A 17,568-nucleotide genomic window follows, 5' to 3' on the forward strand; every position below is an offset into this window, starting at 1 on the left:
CTCTGTGAGGAAAAGATGGTTCTCACATAGGTCTGAAAAACCCTTTTAATGAAGAATCTGTAGCACCTCTCTTCTTCCCCTTCCTCCTATGGAGAAAAAGGTAAGACTGGGATATCAGGCAGGTGGGAGGGATTACATTTTTTTTTAATATTGTGTATCTTTGGCCAGAAGTTGAATCCAAGGAGTAATGGCTTGTGGGCTCTCACCACCTTATGAAAGAAATGTCCCTTACAGTGCACAAAGGCAACCCTCATATTATCAAGTAATATAAAACTAAATATATATATATAAACACATTATATCTACTTGTCTATATCATGAGCTGTCATTAAACTGAAAAATAACAATGTGACAGTATATGACAATAAGAAAAAACAATCCTGATTTTCTTATATACAAATAAAAGGCATAAAATAGAATGACAACCTACAGTTTTTCTAGTTTCTTCAACCCTGTTAGATTTTCAATGCAGGAAATACAATTATTCTGCAGGTACAGGTGGGTCAGATTTGATGCAAATCCCAGATTTCTAATCTGACTAATGCGGTTGTCATATAGATATAACACAGTGAGGTTTCTGCACATGGAAAGATCATCCTAGAAGGAAAGGAAAAAAAGCATGATATATCATGAAAATTGTAATACTTGAAAAATATTTCCAGAATGTTTGATTTACATATAAATAGAACAGTATGTAATGCAATGAATGAGAGACGGGAGGGAAATTGGATCCATTTATATCAATTTATTTAAATTATGGCTGTTTAATCCTTTATACCATATTCTGTTTAATTGTTTATACATAGAACTCTTACTGATCTAAAAAGTGCGTCAATAAAGGTCCCTCAAGCTATTTAGCCAGGTCTAATTAGCTTCAGAGCTGTTTATCTCACATTTTAGGGTTTTGGATGTAAAGGAGAGACAGCTATATTATAACATAATTCTAAAAAAAAAGTTTTTGTATGATTTCTATCCAAGCCAATGTTTTTCGATCTAGGCCCTGATTTTAATATACTGGATATAGTGGCAAAATGTGAATTCAAATGTTTTGATGACTTCATAAGAAGGATGCCGATGATGTTGAATGCCCAGAATATTGGTATACAGGTGCCTGTGTACTATGCAATCTTTTTTAAGATTACATACATATCTATATTTATTACACACACAAACATTATACAATAAAACAATAAAAGTTAGATATGAATTTCACAGTTGTGAGGCCTAGAAATGATTCAGCCACATCAAGCTAAATTTTAGGTGTGGGTAATGGCGGCCTGGGGGTGGAAGTGGGGGGTAGCCATTGGTGTTTTGGGGACTTTAAACCACAGAGCCAAGGCCTGATTTTAAAGGGCCATAACAGTAGAAAAATGACATGTTCTAATTCATTAGAGCATGTAATTTTAGGACTATCCACCCTGCACTACTGTGTGTTTAACCCCACAAAGGGGTAAAACACACAGTTGAGGGGGCGTGTCCAAGAAGCGGCTCTGAGAAGTCACATTTTTTGGGAGTTCCAGGAGAAGAGATTGAAATCCGACGATAAAAACTCAACATTAACAGGTCCTTACAAAAGCACAACTGGCTTCGTGATAACACTTGTTGATGTTGAATAACTTAAAAACCAACTTAGGAAGCTGTATTAATGACCCCAGAGACCGAAACGGACTATAGAGGCCTGTAGCGGCGGCTAATACACAGGTGATGTTCCCCCCCTGGTCTTCCGGGGTAATCTGCCAGAACTGACTATTATTCACCTTTATTATAACATCTTAGAGTGACCACAGCTTCTACAATCTCCCCTACCAGAAACATACATCTGCTAATTATAACCACGAAACAGAACCCAACACTGATCCTAACCGCAGCCATGTGGGCTAACAATGCTCCCGACTCATGTGACCTACTACTCCACAAACTGGAGGCACTCTTCCACCCGTTACTAGAGAAAGCACTCTCAACACAGGAGCTACAACGCCTCATAGATAAAGCACCTATGGCCATATCGGAGGAACAGATAACACCGCCGAATTCAACCCACAAACATGTTACATCCACAGGGCCCAGGAAGGCTGAATAATTTCACAAGCAGATACCCAGGGATTTTAACCCCTTAACGACCAAGGACGTACGCCACACGTCCTCAAAAAAAATACAGTTAATGACCGAGGACATGTGGCGTACGTCCTTGGTCTGGAAAGCAGCTGGAAGCGATCCTGCTCGCTTCCAGCTGCTTTCCGGTTATTGCAGTGATGCCTCAACATCGAGGCATCCTGCAATAACCCCCCTTGGCCATCCGATGCAGAGAGAGCCACTCTGTGGCCCTCTCTGTACCGGACATCGATGGCCGGTTTCGTTGGTGGGTGGGAGCCAGTCTGGGAGGCGGGTGGGCGGTTATCGATGGGCCGTATGATGTGGAGGGGGGCGGGATCGTGGGCGGGAACGCCGGGTGCGTGCGCGCGCGCGGGGGTAGGAAGCGGGTGGGAACCGCTACTCTACAGAAAAATGATGGGAGAAAAGTGGCAGTGATTGCCAAATATATTTATATATATATCGATCTAAGAGATCTGGGAGGGGTGGTGGGTTGGTCTTTTGGGGGGGGGGCAAGCTACACTACAGAAAATTATTTAAAAAAAATAATAAAACAATGTTTTACTATAAACTGGGTACTGGCAGACAGCTGCCAGTACCAAAGATGGCTACTAATAAGTTAGAGGGGGATGGGTAAAGAGCTGTTTGGGGGGTATCAGGGAGGTTGGGGGCTAAGGGGGGATCCTCCAAAGCAGCATATGTAAATATGCCTTTTTTTTTTATTTATTTTTTATCAAGGATAGCTTTTTTTTTTAGTACTGGCAGACTTTCTGCCAGTACTTAACATGGCGGGGACAATTGTGGGGTGGGGGAGGGAAGAGAGCTGTTTGGGAGGGATCAGGGGGTGTAATGTGTCAGGTGGGAGGCTGATCTCTACACTAAAGCTAAAATTAACCCTGCAAGCTCCCTACATGCTACCTAATTAACCCCTTCACTGCTAGCCATAATACACGTGTGATGCCCATCGGCATTTAGCGGCCTTCTAATTACCAAAAAGCAACGCGAAAAGGCATGTATGTCTGCTATTTCTCAACAAAGGGGATCCCAGAGAAGCATTTACAACCATTTGTGCCATAATTGCACAAGCTGTTTGTAAATGATTTCAGTGAGAAACCTAAAATTGTGAAAAATTTTACTTTTTTTTTTATTTAATCGCATTTGGCGTTGAAATGGTGGCATGAAATATACCAAAATGGGCCTAGATCAATACTTAGGGTTGTCTACTACACTACAATAAAGCTAAAATTAACCCTACAAGCTCCCTACATGCTCCCTAATTAACCCCTTCATTGCTGGGCATAATACACGTGTGGTGCGCAGTGGCATTTAGCGGCCTTCTAATTACCAAAAAGCAACACCAAATCCATATATGTCTGCTATTTATGAAAAAAGGGGATTGCAGAGAAGCATTTACAACCATTTGTGCCATAATTGCACGAGCTGTTTGTAAATAAATTCAGTGAGAAACCTAAAGTTTGTAACAAAATGTGTGAAAAAGTGAACAATTTTTTTTTTTGATCGCATTTGGCGGTGAAATGGTGGCATGAAATATACCAAAATGGGCCTAGATCAATACTTTGGGATGTCTTCTAAAAAAAAATATATACATGTCAAGGGATATTCAGGGATTCCTGGAAGATATCAGTGTTCCAATGTAACTAGCGCTAAGTTTGAAAAAAAGTGGTTTGGAAATAGCAAAGTGCTTCTTGTATTTATTGCCCTATAACTTGCAAAAAAAAGCAAAGAACATGTAAACATTGGGTATTTCTAAACTCAGGAAAAAACATGGAAACTATTTAGCATGAGTGTTTTTTGGTGGTTGCAGATGTGTAACAGATTTTGGGGGTCAAAGTTAGAAAAACAGAATTTATGCTTACCTGATAAATTACTTTCTCCAACGGTGTGTCCGGTCCACGGCGTCATCCTTACTTGTGGGATATTCTCTTCCCCAACAGGAAATGGCAAAGAGCCCAGCAAAGCTGGTCACATGATCCCTCCTAGGCTCCGCCTTCCCCAGTCATTCGACCGACGTAAAGGAGGAATATGCATAGGAGAAATCATATGATACCGTGGTGACTGTAGTTAGAGAAAATAATTCATCAGACCTGATTAAAAAACCAGGGCGGGCCGTGGACCGGACACACCGTTGGAGAAAGTAATTTATCAGGTAAGCATAAATTCTGTTTTCTCCAACATAGGTGTGTCCGGTCCACGGCGTCATCCTTACTTGTGGGAACCAATACCAAAGCTTTAGGACACGGATGATGGGAGGGAGCAAATCAGGTCACCTAGATGGAAGGCACCACGGCTTGCAAAACCTTTCTCCCAAAAACAGCCTCCGAAGAAGCAAAAGTATCAAATTTGTAAAATTTGGTAAAAGTGTGCAGTGAAGACCAAGTCGCTGCCTTACATATCTGATCAACAGAGGCCTCGTTCTTGAAGGCCCATGTGGAAGCCACAGCCCTAGTGGAGTGAGCTGTGATTCTTTCAGGAGGCTGCCGTCCGGCAGTCTCATAAGCCAATCGGATGATGCTTTTAAGCCAAAAAGAGAGAGAGGTAGAAGTTGCTTTTTGACCTCTCCTTGTACCAGAATAAACAACAAACAAGGAAGATGTTTGTCTGAAATCCTTTGTAGCCTCTAAATAGAATTTTAGAGCACAAACTACATCCAAAATGTGCAACAAACGTTCCTTCTTTGAAACTGGATTCGGACACAAAGAAGGCACAACTATCTCCTGGTTAATATTTTTGTTAGAAACAACTTTCGGAAGAAAACCAGGTTTAGTACGCAAAACCACCTTATCTGCATGGAACACCAGATAAGGAGGAGAACACTGCAGAGCAGATAACTCTGAAACTCTTCTAGCAGAAGAAATTGCAACCAAAAACAAAACTTTCCAAGATAATAACTTAATATCTACGGAATGTAAGGGTTCAAACGGAACCCCTTGATGAACTGAAAGAACTAAATTGAGACTCCAAGGAGGAGTCAAAGGTTTGTAAACAGGCTTGATTCTAACCAGAGCCTGAACAAAAGCTTGAACATCTGGCACAGCCGCCAGCTTTTTGTGAAGTAAAACAGATAAAGCAGAAATCTGTCCCTTCAAAGAACTTGCAGATAATCCTTTCTCCAAACCCTCTTGTAGAAAGGATAGAATCTTTTTTTTTTTTAAATACTTTTTATTGACACAAAAATGGGTACAATTATAGAACAGGAAAAATATCGTATTAGCATCACATAAGCAAAATTATACATATATTCCTCTCTTATTCTCAGAACAGTGTTCGAGGAAAGTAAAGTCAAGTACCCATAATTGAGTTTTCCAAACCCTCACATCCAACCACCTTAACTCTCAATCTGAGGGGACAAAACAGAAACAAGAAAAGGAGAAAAAAAAAAAAAAAAAAAAAAATTCTCTCTTATCTCTCTCACCACCCCCCGCCCCTCCCCCATGTTCCCCTCCTCCACCCTCACAATTCGACCACATTTAGTACCATTCAACAGGAAAAACCCCCTGTAGTATCAAAGTTTCAAAATACTCTGATCTTCGGAGGTTGTTAATAAGGGAAAACTGAATATCTTGTGGATAAGATAAGATAACTTTTAGCCATTTTAAAAAAAAAACTTTAATCTTTTGCATTTGTAAAGCCGAGATACTCAATTGTTCGAAGATTATTTGGGAATATATTGAATTTGTGAAGCATGACAATGAGGGGGCCTTTTTACTTTTCCAGTTCTTTAATATTAGGTTACGCCCCAACATAATCGCTGTGTTAATAAGATTAACATTATCTCTGTTCGTCTCTGAGTTACAAAGAAGGAATATGTGCTTAGATTCAATTTTTATCCTGTTGTCTAGTCTTTTATTAAGCCAGAATTCTATTTTGGTCCAAAACTGCAGGATTTTGGGGCAATTCCAGAAACAGTGTATTATATCTGCCATAGAATAATTACATCTAGAGCACGTATTTAAGGAATTCATATTCCATTTAGACATTTTTTTAGGTGTAAGATAGGCTTTGTTGAGTAGCTTTAAATGCGATTCTTTCCAAGACGTAGAGATAGGAGCACACCTAACCCATTTGAGACTTAGCCTCAATATGTCTGGAGAAATGTCCGGGTCAAGGGTATTCCATTTCTCACAAAGACTATTAACTATTAACTGACCTTGCTTAGCTAACATAATTTTATAGAGTAGGTCGATACTATGTTTACCTGCTTTATAGCATATTAGATATTTTTCAATTTGGCCCCATCGTTCGTCTTCAGGCTCTGATATTTTACTTTCTACTATAAAATGTCTAACCTGGAGGTAAGCATAAAAGTTTTTACTTGAAAGAGAGAATTCTTTAGCAATGTCTTCGAATGTTCTCGTCTGGAGATGGTTGTTTAGGCATTGAAAAACATATATTAAGCCTTTTTGCGCCCAGACATTATACACTTCGTAAGATAGACCAGGAATAAATTTTGGATTACCTCGTATTGGGAGAAATGGAGATATTTCAAACTTGAGTTTAAGTAATTTATTTAATTTTTGCCAGGCTTCTATAGTATTCCGTATTACTATCAGATTTTTGATGTCGTATGGCAACTGTGCTGTTGGGCAGTGTAACAGAGCTTTCAATATATATGGGGCGCACAATTGTTCTTCCATACTACAATATGTAAGATGGTTAGCTTCTGCTAGCCAGTCAAATGCGAAGCGCGCGAGTATGGCTATATTATATTTTTTAATGTCAGGGAGAGATAGACCACCTTCTTCAAACTTGAGTACTAATTTTGTTATAGATAGCATATGTCTATTATTGTTCCATAAGAAATTGCTACACTCCCTGTTAAATCTTTTTATGTCCTGTTCCTTTATGAATAGTGGTAGATTTTGCATTATGTAAATTAATTGGGGCAATAATATAGTTTTTATAATCATCACCTTAGCCGAAAGGGAGATAGGAAAAGCGATCCATCGTTGTAATTTCTCAGAGGTTTTTTTAAAAAAGGTGGAGTAGTTTAGTTTGTACCATTGGTTAGGGTCAACATGAAATTTTATCCCTAGATAATTAATACTCACAGACTCTTGAAAGGGATGTTCTTGTATACTTTTTTTGGTCTTGCGTAACCATAGGATTTCGGTTTTACTGGTATTAATTTTGTACCCTGAGATAGAACTAAATTTATCAATAATATTTAAAGCCTGTGGTATATTTCTTTTGGTATTTCTAACAAATAATAGCAGATCATCTGCATATAAAGATAATACTAATTTTTCTTGTCCTAGCCTAATACCTTGCAGCTCTTGCCTCAATATAATCGCTAAAGGTTCTATCGCCAGGTTAAACAACAAAGGAGAGAGTGGGCATCCCTGTCTCGTTCCCCTGTATAGAATTAGATTTGGAGTATAACTATTGTTAATTAAAATACTAGACCGTGGGTGGTCATATAAGATTTTAATAAATTGTAGAAAGTGTCCTGAAAAACCAAAAAAATCCAATGCAGTGAATAAATGATCCCAAATCACAGAATCAAATGCTTTTTCGGCATCAATGGTGATTAATGCGAAATCCTGGTTGTCTGTTTTCTTATCTGCTGTTTTGTTCCAAAAATGGTCTAACACCAAGGCTACTTTCCGACTGTTTTTAATGGAAGATCTTTGATACATAAAGCCTGTTTGGTCAGAATGAATAATAGGGTCTAGACAAGCTTTCAATCGGTTTGCTACAATATGAGTTAATAACTTATAGTCGACATTGAGAAGTGAGATAGGTCTATACGACTTGGGGTCTAATGGATTTTTCCCTTTTTTCAGGATCAGTGAGATGATAGACTCGGAAAAATATTTAGACATATTAAGACCATTAATATAGTATTGGTTATATAGTAAAACTAAGCTATCTGCTATCTCTTTCCTGAGTATTTTGTACATCTCGGCAGGTATCTGATCTGGACCCGGTGCTTTATTAGCCTTAGCATTATTTATAGCTTCCAAAACTTCCTCTTTCGTGACTGACTCTTGCGAGATTTTAGGTAATATAACCTGATGCCAGAAGTTATTCTTATTCTCAGTGTTTATTTCTTTTGCAGCGTATAAATTTTGATAGAATTCTAAAAAAACTTTTTTGATTTTAGTCTGATCTGTGACTCTATCTTGCCCATCATTTATTGCTTCTATTATATTGGATTTTGTCCTAGTTTTATCTAGCCTGGATAGGAATTTGGCCGACTTCCCGAAGTGGCCTTTATATTTAGTACTTAGTTTAAGTTCTTCCCATGATACCTTTTTTTTAATAAAAATATCCCTTTCTGCTTTAGCCAGTCTATATTTATCTCTGCATTGTTTAGAGGGGTTAATGATATACCTATCATATGCATTCTGAACTTGTTTGGATACCTGGATTTCTCTTTCTTGTAGCTTCTTTTTTTTTGAGGACATATAGGCCTTAATATGTCCTCTGAGATAAGCCTTCGCGGCTTCCCAAAATATGTCTATTTTCCCCCGGTATTCTATATTTAGAGTTTCATATTCCCTCCATTTATGTTTTAGCCAGTTACCAAATTCTAGATTATCTACTAAGAATTTGGGGAAAAAAAAGTTGTTCCTTTCACTGCTCTGCATTGGTTGTACATAGAGATCTAAGGAAACTATAGCATGGTCTGATATCAAAATATCAAATATCTCTGCCTTGGTTTCTAATTTAAGAATTGACGTCGAGATCAAAAAAAGATCTATTCGTGAAAAGGAACCGTGGCTTTTAGAGTCACAGGTGAAGGACCTCGTATCTGGATGCTGCAAACGCCATATATCATGGAGCTTTAGATTTTTACAAACTTGTTTAAAAATTTTGGCTGTTTGGAAAAGGATGAAGTTTTAGGCGAAAATTTATCTAGCGCATCTGTGGGAATTAAATTCAGATCGCCTGCTAGAATTATATTTTGTCCAAGAAATCTAGTTAGCATAACAACTAGATTGTTCCAAAAACTAGGGTCTGTATTGTTAGGGCCATAGACGTTGCAGAACACCAGTCTGAGGCTATTCACCTGTATCTCCAAAACTGCCCATCTAGCCTGGGGATCCAGGATTGTGTTCAGGATACTATAAGATAGTTTTTTGTTTATTAAGATGGCAACTCCTTTTTTCCTTCTGAGACATGGAGTGGCAATCACCTCCCCAACCCACTTACTTTTAAGCTTAACAATTTCCTCGACTTTTAAGTGTGTTTCTTGTAATAGAACTATATCTGGATTGTATTTACCCAATTGGTTGATTATCATTTTCCTTTTAATTGGAGAGGTGATGCCCCCCACATTCCAAGAAAGACACTTAATATTACCCTTCCTTAATAGGGCTATTTAGATCTTTAGGGGTGAGAGAAGAAAAACATTGAACGAGAGAAAGGGGGAGGGAGAGAGAGACAGAGAGAGAGAAGAAAAAAAAAAAAAAAAAAATCCATACACACATTTAATTACGACAACCAAATAACAAAAAAATTCCAGCTGGAGCAAAACAAGACCTAATAGGTCTTTTAACATAAATCTTAAGTTGATAAACAGCCAATAAATCCTAGCTATGTTAAACAGGTTTCCCCTTTCTAGTAAGTATATTAGCATGATCCTTCTAGAGGTAAATTTCCACCTGTAAATTCTTAACACTTTCAAATGAGAGATAACTTATGTTTTTGAAAGTACGCTTTAGCTTCTTCTAAATTGTCTAGTCTAGCAATGCCCTCCTTCTCTTCTATGACAATTTTAGCAGGGTACAATAGTTTGGCTAAAAAGCCCTCTTGAATCAGCCTAGAACAAAAAGGTGCCATTTATTTCCTCTTAAAAGCTGTATCTGCCGAGTAATCCTGAAATAATAAGATTTTATTTTCATCAATACACAAATCTCGAGCTTTCCTATATGCTCTAAGAATGTTGATTTTGTCTTGGAGATTCAAGAACTTTATCAGAATTGGTCTCTGGGCATTTTTCCCATTACTTCTACTTTTAGGTGGACCCAGTCTGTGGGCTCTTTCTACCATTATCGGCACCTGCACATGTTCTATACCTAAAGCCTGCGGGAGAGTTATTGCTGCAAATTGTAAGAGATTCTTATATTGTTCTGTCTCAGGTAAACCTATTATTTTTAAATTATTCCGCCGGGAGCGGTCTTCTAAATCATCTATCCTAGCAGTCAAAGTCATATTTTTCTTTTCCAGATCTGATATTTTTTGGAAATGGCTGTTACATATATCTTCTACTGTAGATACTCTGTCTTCTACTTCTGTGAGTCTATTGGCAAATACTTTAAGTTCTGATGATAGACTGGATATTTGATTTTTAAGAAATTCAAATTGGGGCATAAAAATGTCACTCAGCTGAGTGATTAATGGTTGTAGATCTGCTTTTACATTTATACCCTCACTAGTATTGTCCATCATTGCATCTGATGTACGTATCTTCCTATCTTTAGTTTTAGGCGGCATGATCTGTGGAATTGTGGTGTGTGTAGTGAGGAATCTTTCCATATATTCCTGGTGTTGTGAGGGGAAAAGAGAAAAAAAAAAAAAAAAAAAAAAGAGACTAGCCGAAAAAATATGGGCTAGCAACAAAAAAAAATGTGGTTAAGGGAAACGAATCCCTGTGTGAAGTACTAGTGATTCTAGGGGGCGCAAAAAAGAAAAAAAAAAAGTGAAATAAAGTAGACTAAGTGAATTTAAATGATCATGCCTAAATCAGCCAGTCTTGCTACAGAGAAAATAGTGTAGGAGGATACTTTATCGCTTTTTGCTTCGGTTTGTGGTCCTTGGTAGCCCACAGACCCTTTAGAACATAAGCCACCTAACCCTGCAGAGATTACAGTAGTGAGAAAATAGTAAATATCCGTTTACCAGTTTTATCTCTTAGGGGATATACCCAGGTTTTAGTACATCTGGCCTTATATTCAAACACAATTATCTGCAATTTCCAATATACAAGTTACTCCAGTTCATTACTAAGGCCTATGCTTACGTATATAGCCCCTCTTTATGATTTAGATATTAGATATGCAAATGAGGGAGATATCTAAATACACCCACTTACACCTAAGAGAGGGGAAACAAAAACAGAACAAACAATAAAGACAAATACTTTTATCTTGTGAAATCTGCTACTGGATAAGTTGTATGGGTTTTGACTAAGAATCTGGATTTGTTTGTGATATAATAATTTAACAAACTGCTTCTATAAAGGCTCCTAGACTCAGTATCTTCGCTACAACCTAGGTAAATTCCTAATATCTCTTGTTGCCTATGTAGGGGTATAAACCAACAACTTAATAGATATACTCAGCTTGTTATCATAGTTTCATACAGTGTTCTAACAAGATTGTAACTATGTATACCAGATTCCCTGGAGCTATAATGTAGTGCTATGATCAGGTAAGTGCTGCTCCAAAAAAGAAAAAAAAACATAGACAGAATATTACAACAGAGAAAAAAAACCCAGCTGTATATTATCCCAGTGTCTCTTTAGTTCGTGTGTTTTATTAGCACTGTTTTTGTAAGCCTAGGGCAATAATATTGCCAAAATAGTTTCCCAAAAAAAAGCAAGATATAGCTTAACACAGAAAAAAGAAAGTACTTGCACGTTAGTAGTCTCAGGAACGGTAGAAGTTGCTCTTGCGTGCACCTAGATGTTATCCAATGACTTAACCAGGTATGCTGAACAATTGTCCCCGCGTGAAAATTCCTGAGTAATGCCGGTTTCCTGACCGGCGATTAAGCCTGCAGCCCAGCACTTAAGTTAAAGGAGAATCTCCTATTCTTAACACTCCTCTGCCTCAGGGCCAAAAACCCCCGTTACTTCACCTATGGCCAGCCATAGATCTTGTTCCCACAGCGGCGTCCGTCTTACAGACCAGCTATTCACAACCTTCAGCCAGTTCTGATGCCGCCTCACTCCTTGCGAAAGGGAACCGCCAATCTTTGGAATAGCGGGGTAGGAAGGCGCCGCTCCTACCCCCGCGGATAACTTTGCTGCTCTATGGGCGTATCCGTCTGTCAGAGTACAATCCGGCACTGCTCTGATCCGGAATTCTACCAGGTGGGTAGGCTGCAGTAGCGAGAATCTCCCCGTCAGACACGGAGCAGTCAGCCCGTCCAGACCAGCGTGCAACGCCAATCACCGCCGTCCGCCTCCACTCCGATCCGTCACTCAGCCAGGTGAGTCAGGGTACAGTATCCATAGTTTCTGTGGTAGTGGCAGTATAGTCACTGCAGTCCGCCTCTGCTCTGAACCGCTCCTGCTCCCACAGGTAGCCTTGTATCTGTTAAAGCTCTATAGGCGGATCAGTCTGTTTGCAAACCGGCTCTGTTTTGGTCCGTAAGTCAGACAGGTGTATCGTGCAGGTGCGTTAAACTGCAATAGCCCAGAGTTTTATGGCGGTGACAGTGTAATCAGTCCGTCTAGACTGTCATATGGTAATAATCGTTGCTCACAGTGTGAGCTACTTTAGCGTCTCTTGAGTTAATTCTTCAGGTGACAAGGGCATTAGTCTCCGCTTTTAGTGTAAAGTGCACTCTATTTCAGCATAGATAGTTGATCACTACAGCTGTGGCTCTAGCGATTGAGCCTTAATCGGCTAAAGGTAGACTTCCAGGTCAAAAACCCCAACACAGGTAGGGTCGTGTCCTAGGGAGTAAATTGCATACCCCAACAACGGACTATGACCGGTGTAAGATCTCCATCGAGCTCCTGCTTTAAACACGCTGCTTTCGCGTGTTCCATCTAGCTCCTCCTCTCAGGAAGTCGAAAGGATAGAATCGTAGAAATTTTTATCTTGTTCCATGGGAATCCTTTAGATTCGCACCAACAGATATATTTTTTCCATACTTTATGGTAAATTTTTCTAGTTACAGGCTTTCTAGCCTGAATAAGAGTATCAATGACAGAATCTGAGAACCCACGCTTTGATAAAATCAAGCGTTCAATCTCCAAGCAGTCAGTTGGAGTGAGGCCAGATTCGGATGTTCGAACGGACCTTGAACAAGAAGGTCCCGTCTCAAAGGTAGCTTCCATGGTGGAGCCGATGACATATTCACCAGGTCTGCATACCAAGTTCTGCGTGGCCACGCAGGAGCTATCAAGATCACCGAAGCCCTCTCCTGATTGATCCTGGCTACCAGCCTGGGAATGAGAGGAAACGGTGGGAATACATAAGCTAGGTTGAAGGTCCAGGGCGCTACTAGTGCATCTACTAGAGTCGCCTTGGGATCCCTGGATCTGGACCCGTAGCAAGGAACCTTGAAGTTCTGACGAGACGCCATCAGATCCATGTCTGGAATGCCCCATAATTGAGTTATGTGGGCAAAGATTTCCGGATGGAGTTCCCACTCCCCCGGATGAAATGTCTGACGATTCAGAAAATCCGCTTCCCAATTTTCCACTCCTGGGATGTGGATTGCAGAGAAGTGGCAGGAGTGAATCTCCGCCCATTGAATTACTTTGGTCACTTCTTCCATCGCCAGGGAACTCCTTGTTCCCCCCTGATGGTTGATATATGCAACAGTCGTCATGTTGTCTGATTGAAACCTTATGAATTTGGCCTTTGCTAGTTGAGGCCAAGCCTTGAGAGCATTGAATATCGCTCTCAGTTCCAGAATGTTTATCGGGAGAAGAGATTCTTCCCGAGACCATAGACCCTGAGCTTTCAGGGGTTTCCAGACCGCGCCCCAGCCCACCAGACTGGCGTCGGTCGTGACAATGACCCACTCTGGTCTGCGGAAGCTCATCCCTTGAGACAGGTTGTCCAGGGTCAGCCACCAACGGAGTGAATCTCTGGTCCTCTGATCTACTTGGATCGTCGGGGACAAGTCTGTATAATCCCCATTCCACTGTCTGAGCATGCACAGTTGTAATGGTCTTAGATGAATTCGCGCAAAAGGAACTATGTCCATTGCCGCAACCATCAAACCTATTACTTCCATGCACTGCGCTATGGAAGGAAGAAGAACAGAATGAAGTACTTGACAAGAGCTTAGAAGTTTTGATTTTCTGGCCTCTGTCAGAAAAATCTTCATTTCTAAGGAGTCTATTATTGTTCCCAAGAAGGGAACTCTTGTTGACAGGAATAGAGAACTTTTTTCTACGTTCACTTTCCACCCGTGAGATCTGAGAAAGGCTAGGACAATGTCCGTATGAGCCTTTGCTTGAGGCAGAGACAACGCTTGAATCAGTATGTCGTCCAAGTAAGGTACTACTGCAATGCCCCTTGGCCTTAGCACCGCTAGAAGGGACCCTAGTACCTTTGTGAAAATTCTTGGAGCAGTGGCTAATCCGAATGGAAGTGCCACAAACTGGTAATGCTTGTCCAGAAAGGCGAACCTTAGGAACCGATGATGTTCCTTGTCGATAGGAATATGTAGATACGCATCCTTTAAATCCACCGTGGTCATGAATTGACCTTCCTGGATGGTAGGAAGAATTGTCCGAATGGTTTCCATTTTGAACGATGGAACCCTGAGAAATTTGTTTAGGATCTTGAGATCCAAAATTGGCCTGAATGTTCCCTCTTTTTTGGGAACTATGAACAGATTGGAGTAAAACCCCATCCCTTGTTCTCCTAATGGAACAGGATGAATCACTCCCATTTTTAACAGGTCTTCTACACAATGTAAGAATGCCTGTCTTTTTATTTGGTCTGAAGACAATTGAGACCTGTGGAACCTTCCCCTTGGGGGTAGTTCCTTGAATTCCAGGAGATAACCTTGAGAAACTATTTCTAGTGCCCAAGGATCCTGAACATCTCTTGCCCAAGCCTGAGCGAAGAGAGAGAGTCTGCCCCCCACCAGATCCGGTCCCGGATCGGGGGCCAGCATCTCATGCTGTCTTAGTAGCGGTAGCAGGCTTCTTGGCCTGCTTACCTTTGTTCCAGCCTTGCATCGGTCTCCAGGCTGGCTTGGTTTGAGAAGAATTACCCTCTTGCTTAGAGGATGTAGAATTTGCGGCTGGTCCGTTTCTGCGAAAGGGACAAAAATTTGTTTTATTTTTAGCCTTAAAAGACCTATCCTGAGGAAGGGCGTGGCCCTTTCCCCCAGTGATGTCTGAAATAATCTCTTTCAAGTCAGGGCCAAACAGCGTTTTCCCCTTGAAAGGGATGTTAAGCAATTTGTTCTTGGAGGACACATCCGCTGACCAAGACTTTAGCCAAAGCGCTCTGCGCGCCACAATAGCAAAACCTGAATTTTTCGCCGCTAATCTAGCTAATTGCAAAGTGGCGTCTAAGGTAAAAGAGTTAGCCAATTTAAGTGCTTGAACTCTGTCCATAACCTCCTCATAAGGAGATGCTTTATTGAGCGACTTTTCTAGTTCTTCGAACCAGAAACACGCTGCTGTAGTGACAGGAACAATGCATGAAATTGGTTGTAGAAGGTAACCTTGCTGAACAAACATCTTTTTAAGCAAACCCTCTAATTTTTTATCCATAGGATCTTTGAAAGCACAACTATCTTCTATAGGGATAGTGGTGCGTTTGTTTAGAGTAGAAACCGCCCCCTCGACCTTGGGGACTGTCTGCCATAAGTCCTTCCTGGGGTCGACCATAGGAAATAATTTCTTAAATATAGGGGGAGGGACAAAAGGTATGCCGGGCCTTTCCCATTCTTTATTTACAATGTCCGCCACCCGCTTGGGTATAGGAAAAGCTTCGGGGGGCACCGGGACCTCTAGGAACTTGTCCATCTTACATAATTTCTCTGGAATGACCAAATTGTCACAATCATCCAGAGTAGATAACACCTCCTTAAGCAGAGCACGGAGATGTTCCAATTTAAATTTGAATGTAATAACGTCAGGTTCAGCTTGTTGAGAAATTTTTCCTGAATCTGAAATTTCTCCCTCAGACAAAACCTCCCTGGCCCCTTCAGACTGGTGTAAGGGCATGTCAGAACCATTATCCTCAGCGTCCTCATGCTCTTCAGTATCTAAAACAGAGCAGTCGCGCTTTCGCTGATAAGTGGGCATTTTGGCTAAAATGTTTTTAATAGAATTATCCATTACAGCCGTTAATTGTTGCATAGTAAGGAGGATTGGCGCACTAGATGAACTAGGGACCTCCCGAGTGGGCAAGACTGGTGTAGACATAGAAGGAGATGATGCAGTACCATGCTTACTCCCCTCACTTAAGGAATCATTTTGGGCAACATTATTATCAGTGGCATCATTGTCCCTACTTTGTTTGTCACATTCATCACATATATTTAAATGGAGAGGAACCTTGGCTTCCGAACATACAGAACATCGTCTATCTGATGGTTCAGACATGTTAATAGGCATAAACTTGATAACAAAGCACAAAAAACGTTTTAAAATAAAACCGTTACTGTCACTTTAAATTTTAAACTGAACACACTTTATTACTGAATATGTGCAAAAGTATGAAGGAATTGTTCAAAATTCACCAAAATTTCACCACAGTGTCTTAAAGCCTTAAAAGTATTGCACACCAAATTTGAAAGCTTTAACTCTGAAAATAACGGAACCGGAGCCGTTTTTACATTTAACCCCTATACAGTCCCTGGTATCTGCTTTGCTGAGACCCAACCAAGCCCAGAGGGGAATACGATACCAAATGACGCCTTCAATAAACTTTTTCAGTGGATCTGAGCTCCTCACACATGCATCTGCATGCCTTGCTTCTCAAAAACAACTGCGCATTAGTGGCACGAAAATGAGGCTCTGCCTATGACTAGAAAAGGCCCCCAGTGAAAAAGGTGTCCAATACAGTGCCTGCCGTTTTTTTAACAGAATTCCCAAGATTAAAATAACTCTTCAAAGTTATAAACCATTAAATATGCTTATAAAGTAATCGTTTTAGCCCAGAAAAATGTCTACCAGTCTTTAAAGCCCTTGTGAAGCCCTTTATTCTTATATTTAAAACTAAGAAAATGGCTTACCGGATCCCATAGGGAAAATGACAGCTTCCAGCATTACCAAGTCTTGTTAGAAATGTGTCATACCTCAAGCAGCAAAAGTCTGCTCACTGTTTCCCCCAACTGAAGTTAATTCATCTTAACAGTCCTGTGTGGAAACAGCCATCGATTTTAGTAACGGTTGCTAAAATCATTTTCCTCTTACAAACAGAAATCTTCATCTGTTTTCTGTTTCAGAGTAAATAGTACATACCAGCACTATTTTAAAATAACAAACTCTTGATTGAAGAATAAAAACTACATTTAAACACCAAAAAACTCTTAGCCATCTCCGTGGAGATGTTGCCTGTGCAACGGCAAAGAGAATGACTGGGGAAGGCGGAGCCTAGGAGGGATCATGTGACCAGCTTTGCTGGGCTCTTTGCCATTTCCTGTTGGGGAAGAGAATATCCCACAAGTAAGGATGACGCCGTGGACCGGACACACCTATGTTGGAGAAAAGTGTGTTTTTTTTCCATTTTTTCCTCATATTTTATATTTTTTTTATAGTAAATTATAAGATATGATGAAAATAATGGTATCTTTAGAAAG

At 40.2% G+C, this 17,568-nt stretch overlaps 1 protein-coding gene across 1 annotated transcript in view; it reads right to left on the reverse strand.

Moving 5' to 3' along the window:
- Positions 1 to 17,568, reverse strand: part of PPP1R42 (protein phosphatase 1 regulatory subunit 42) — a 208,603-nt gene that overhangs the window by 176,333 nt on the left and 14,702 nt on the right. Inside the window, exon 2 of the mRNA XM_053715095.1 lies at positions 431 to 597. Coding sequence (XP_053571070.1) covers positions 431 to 597 — 167 coding nt within the window. The remainder of the gene's footprint in view (positions 1 to 430; positions 598 to 17,568) is intronic.

This window comes from Bombina bombina, chromosome 5 (genome assembly GCF_027579735.1).
Source record: "Bombina bombina isolate aBomBom1 chromosome 5, aBomBom1.pri, whole genome shotgun sequence".
In the NCBI taxonomy this organism is placed as follows: Eukaryota; Metazoa; Chordata; class Amphibia; order Anura; family Bombinatoridae; genus Bombina; species Bombina bombina.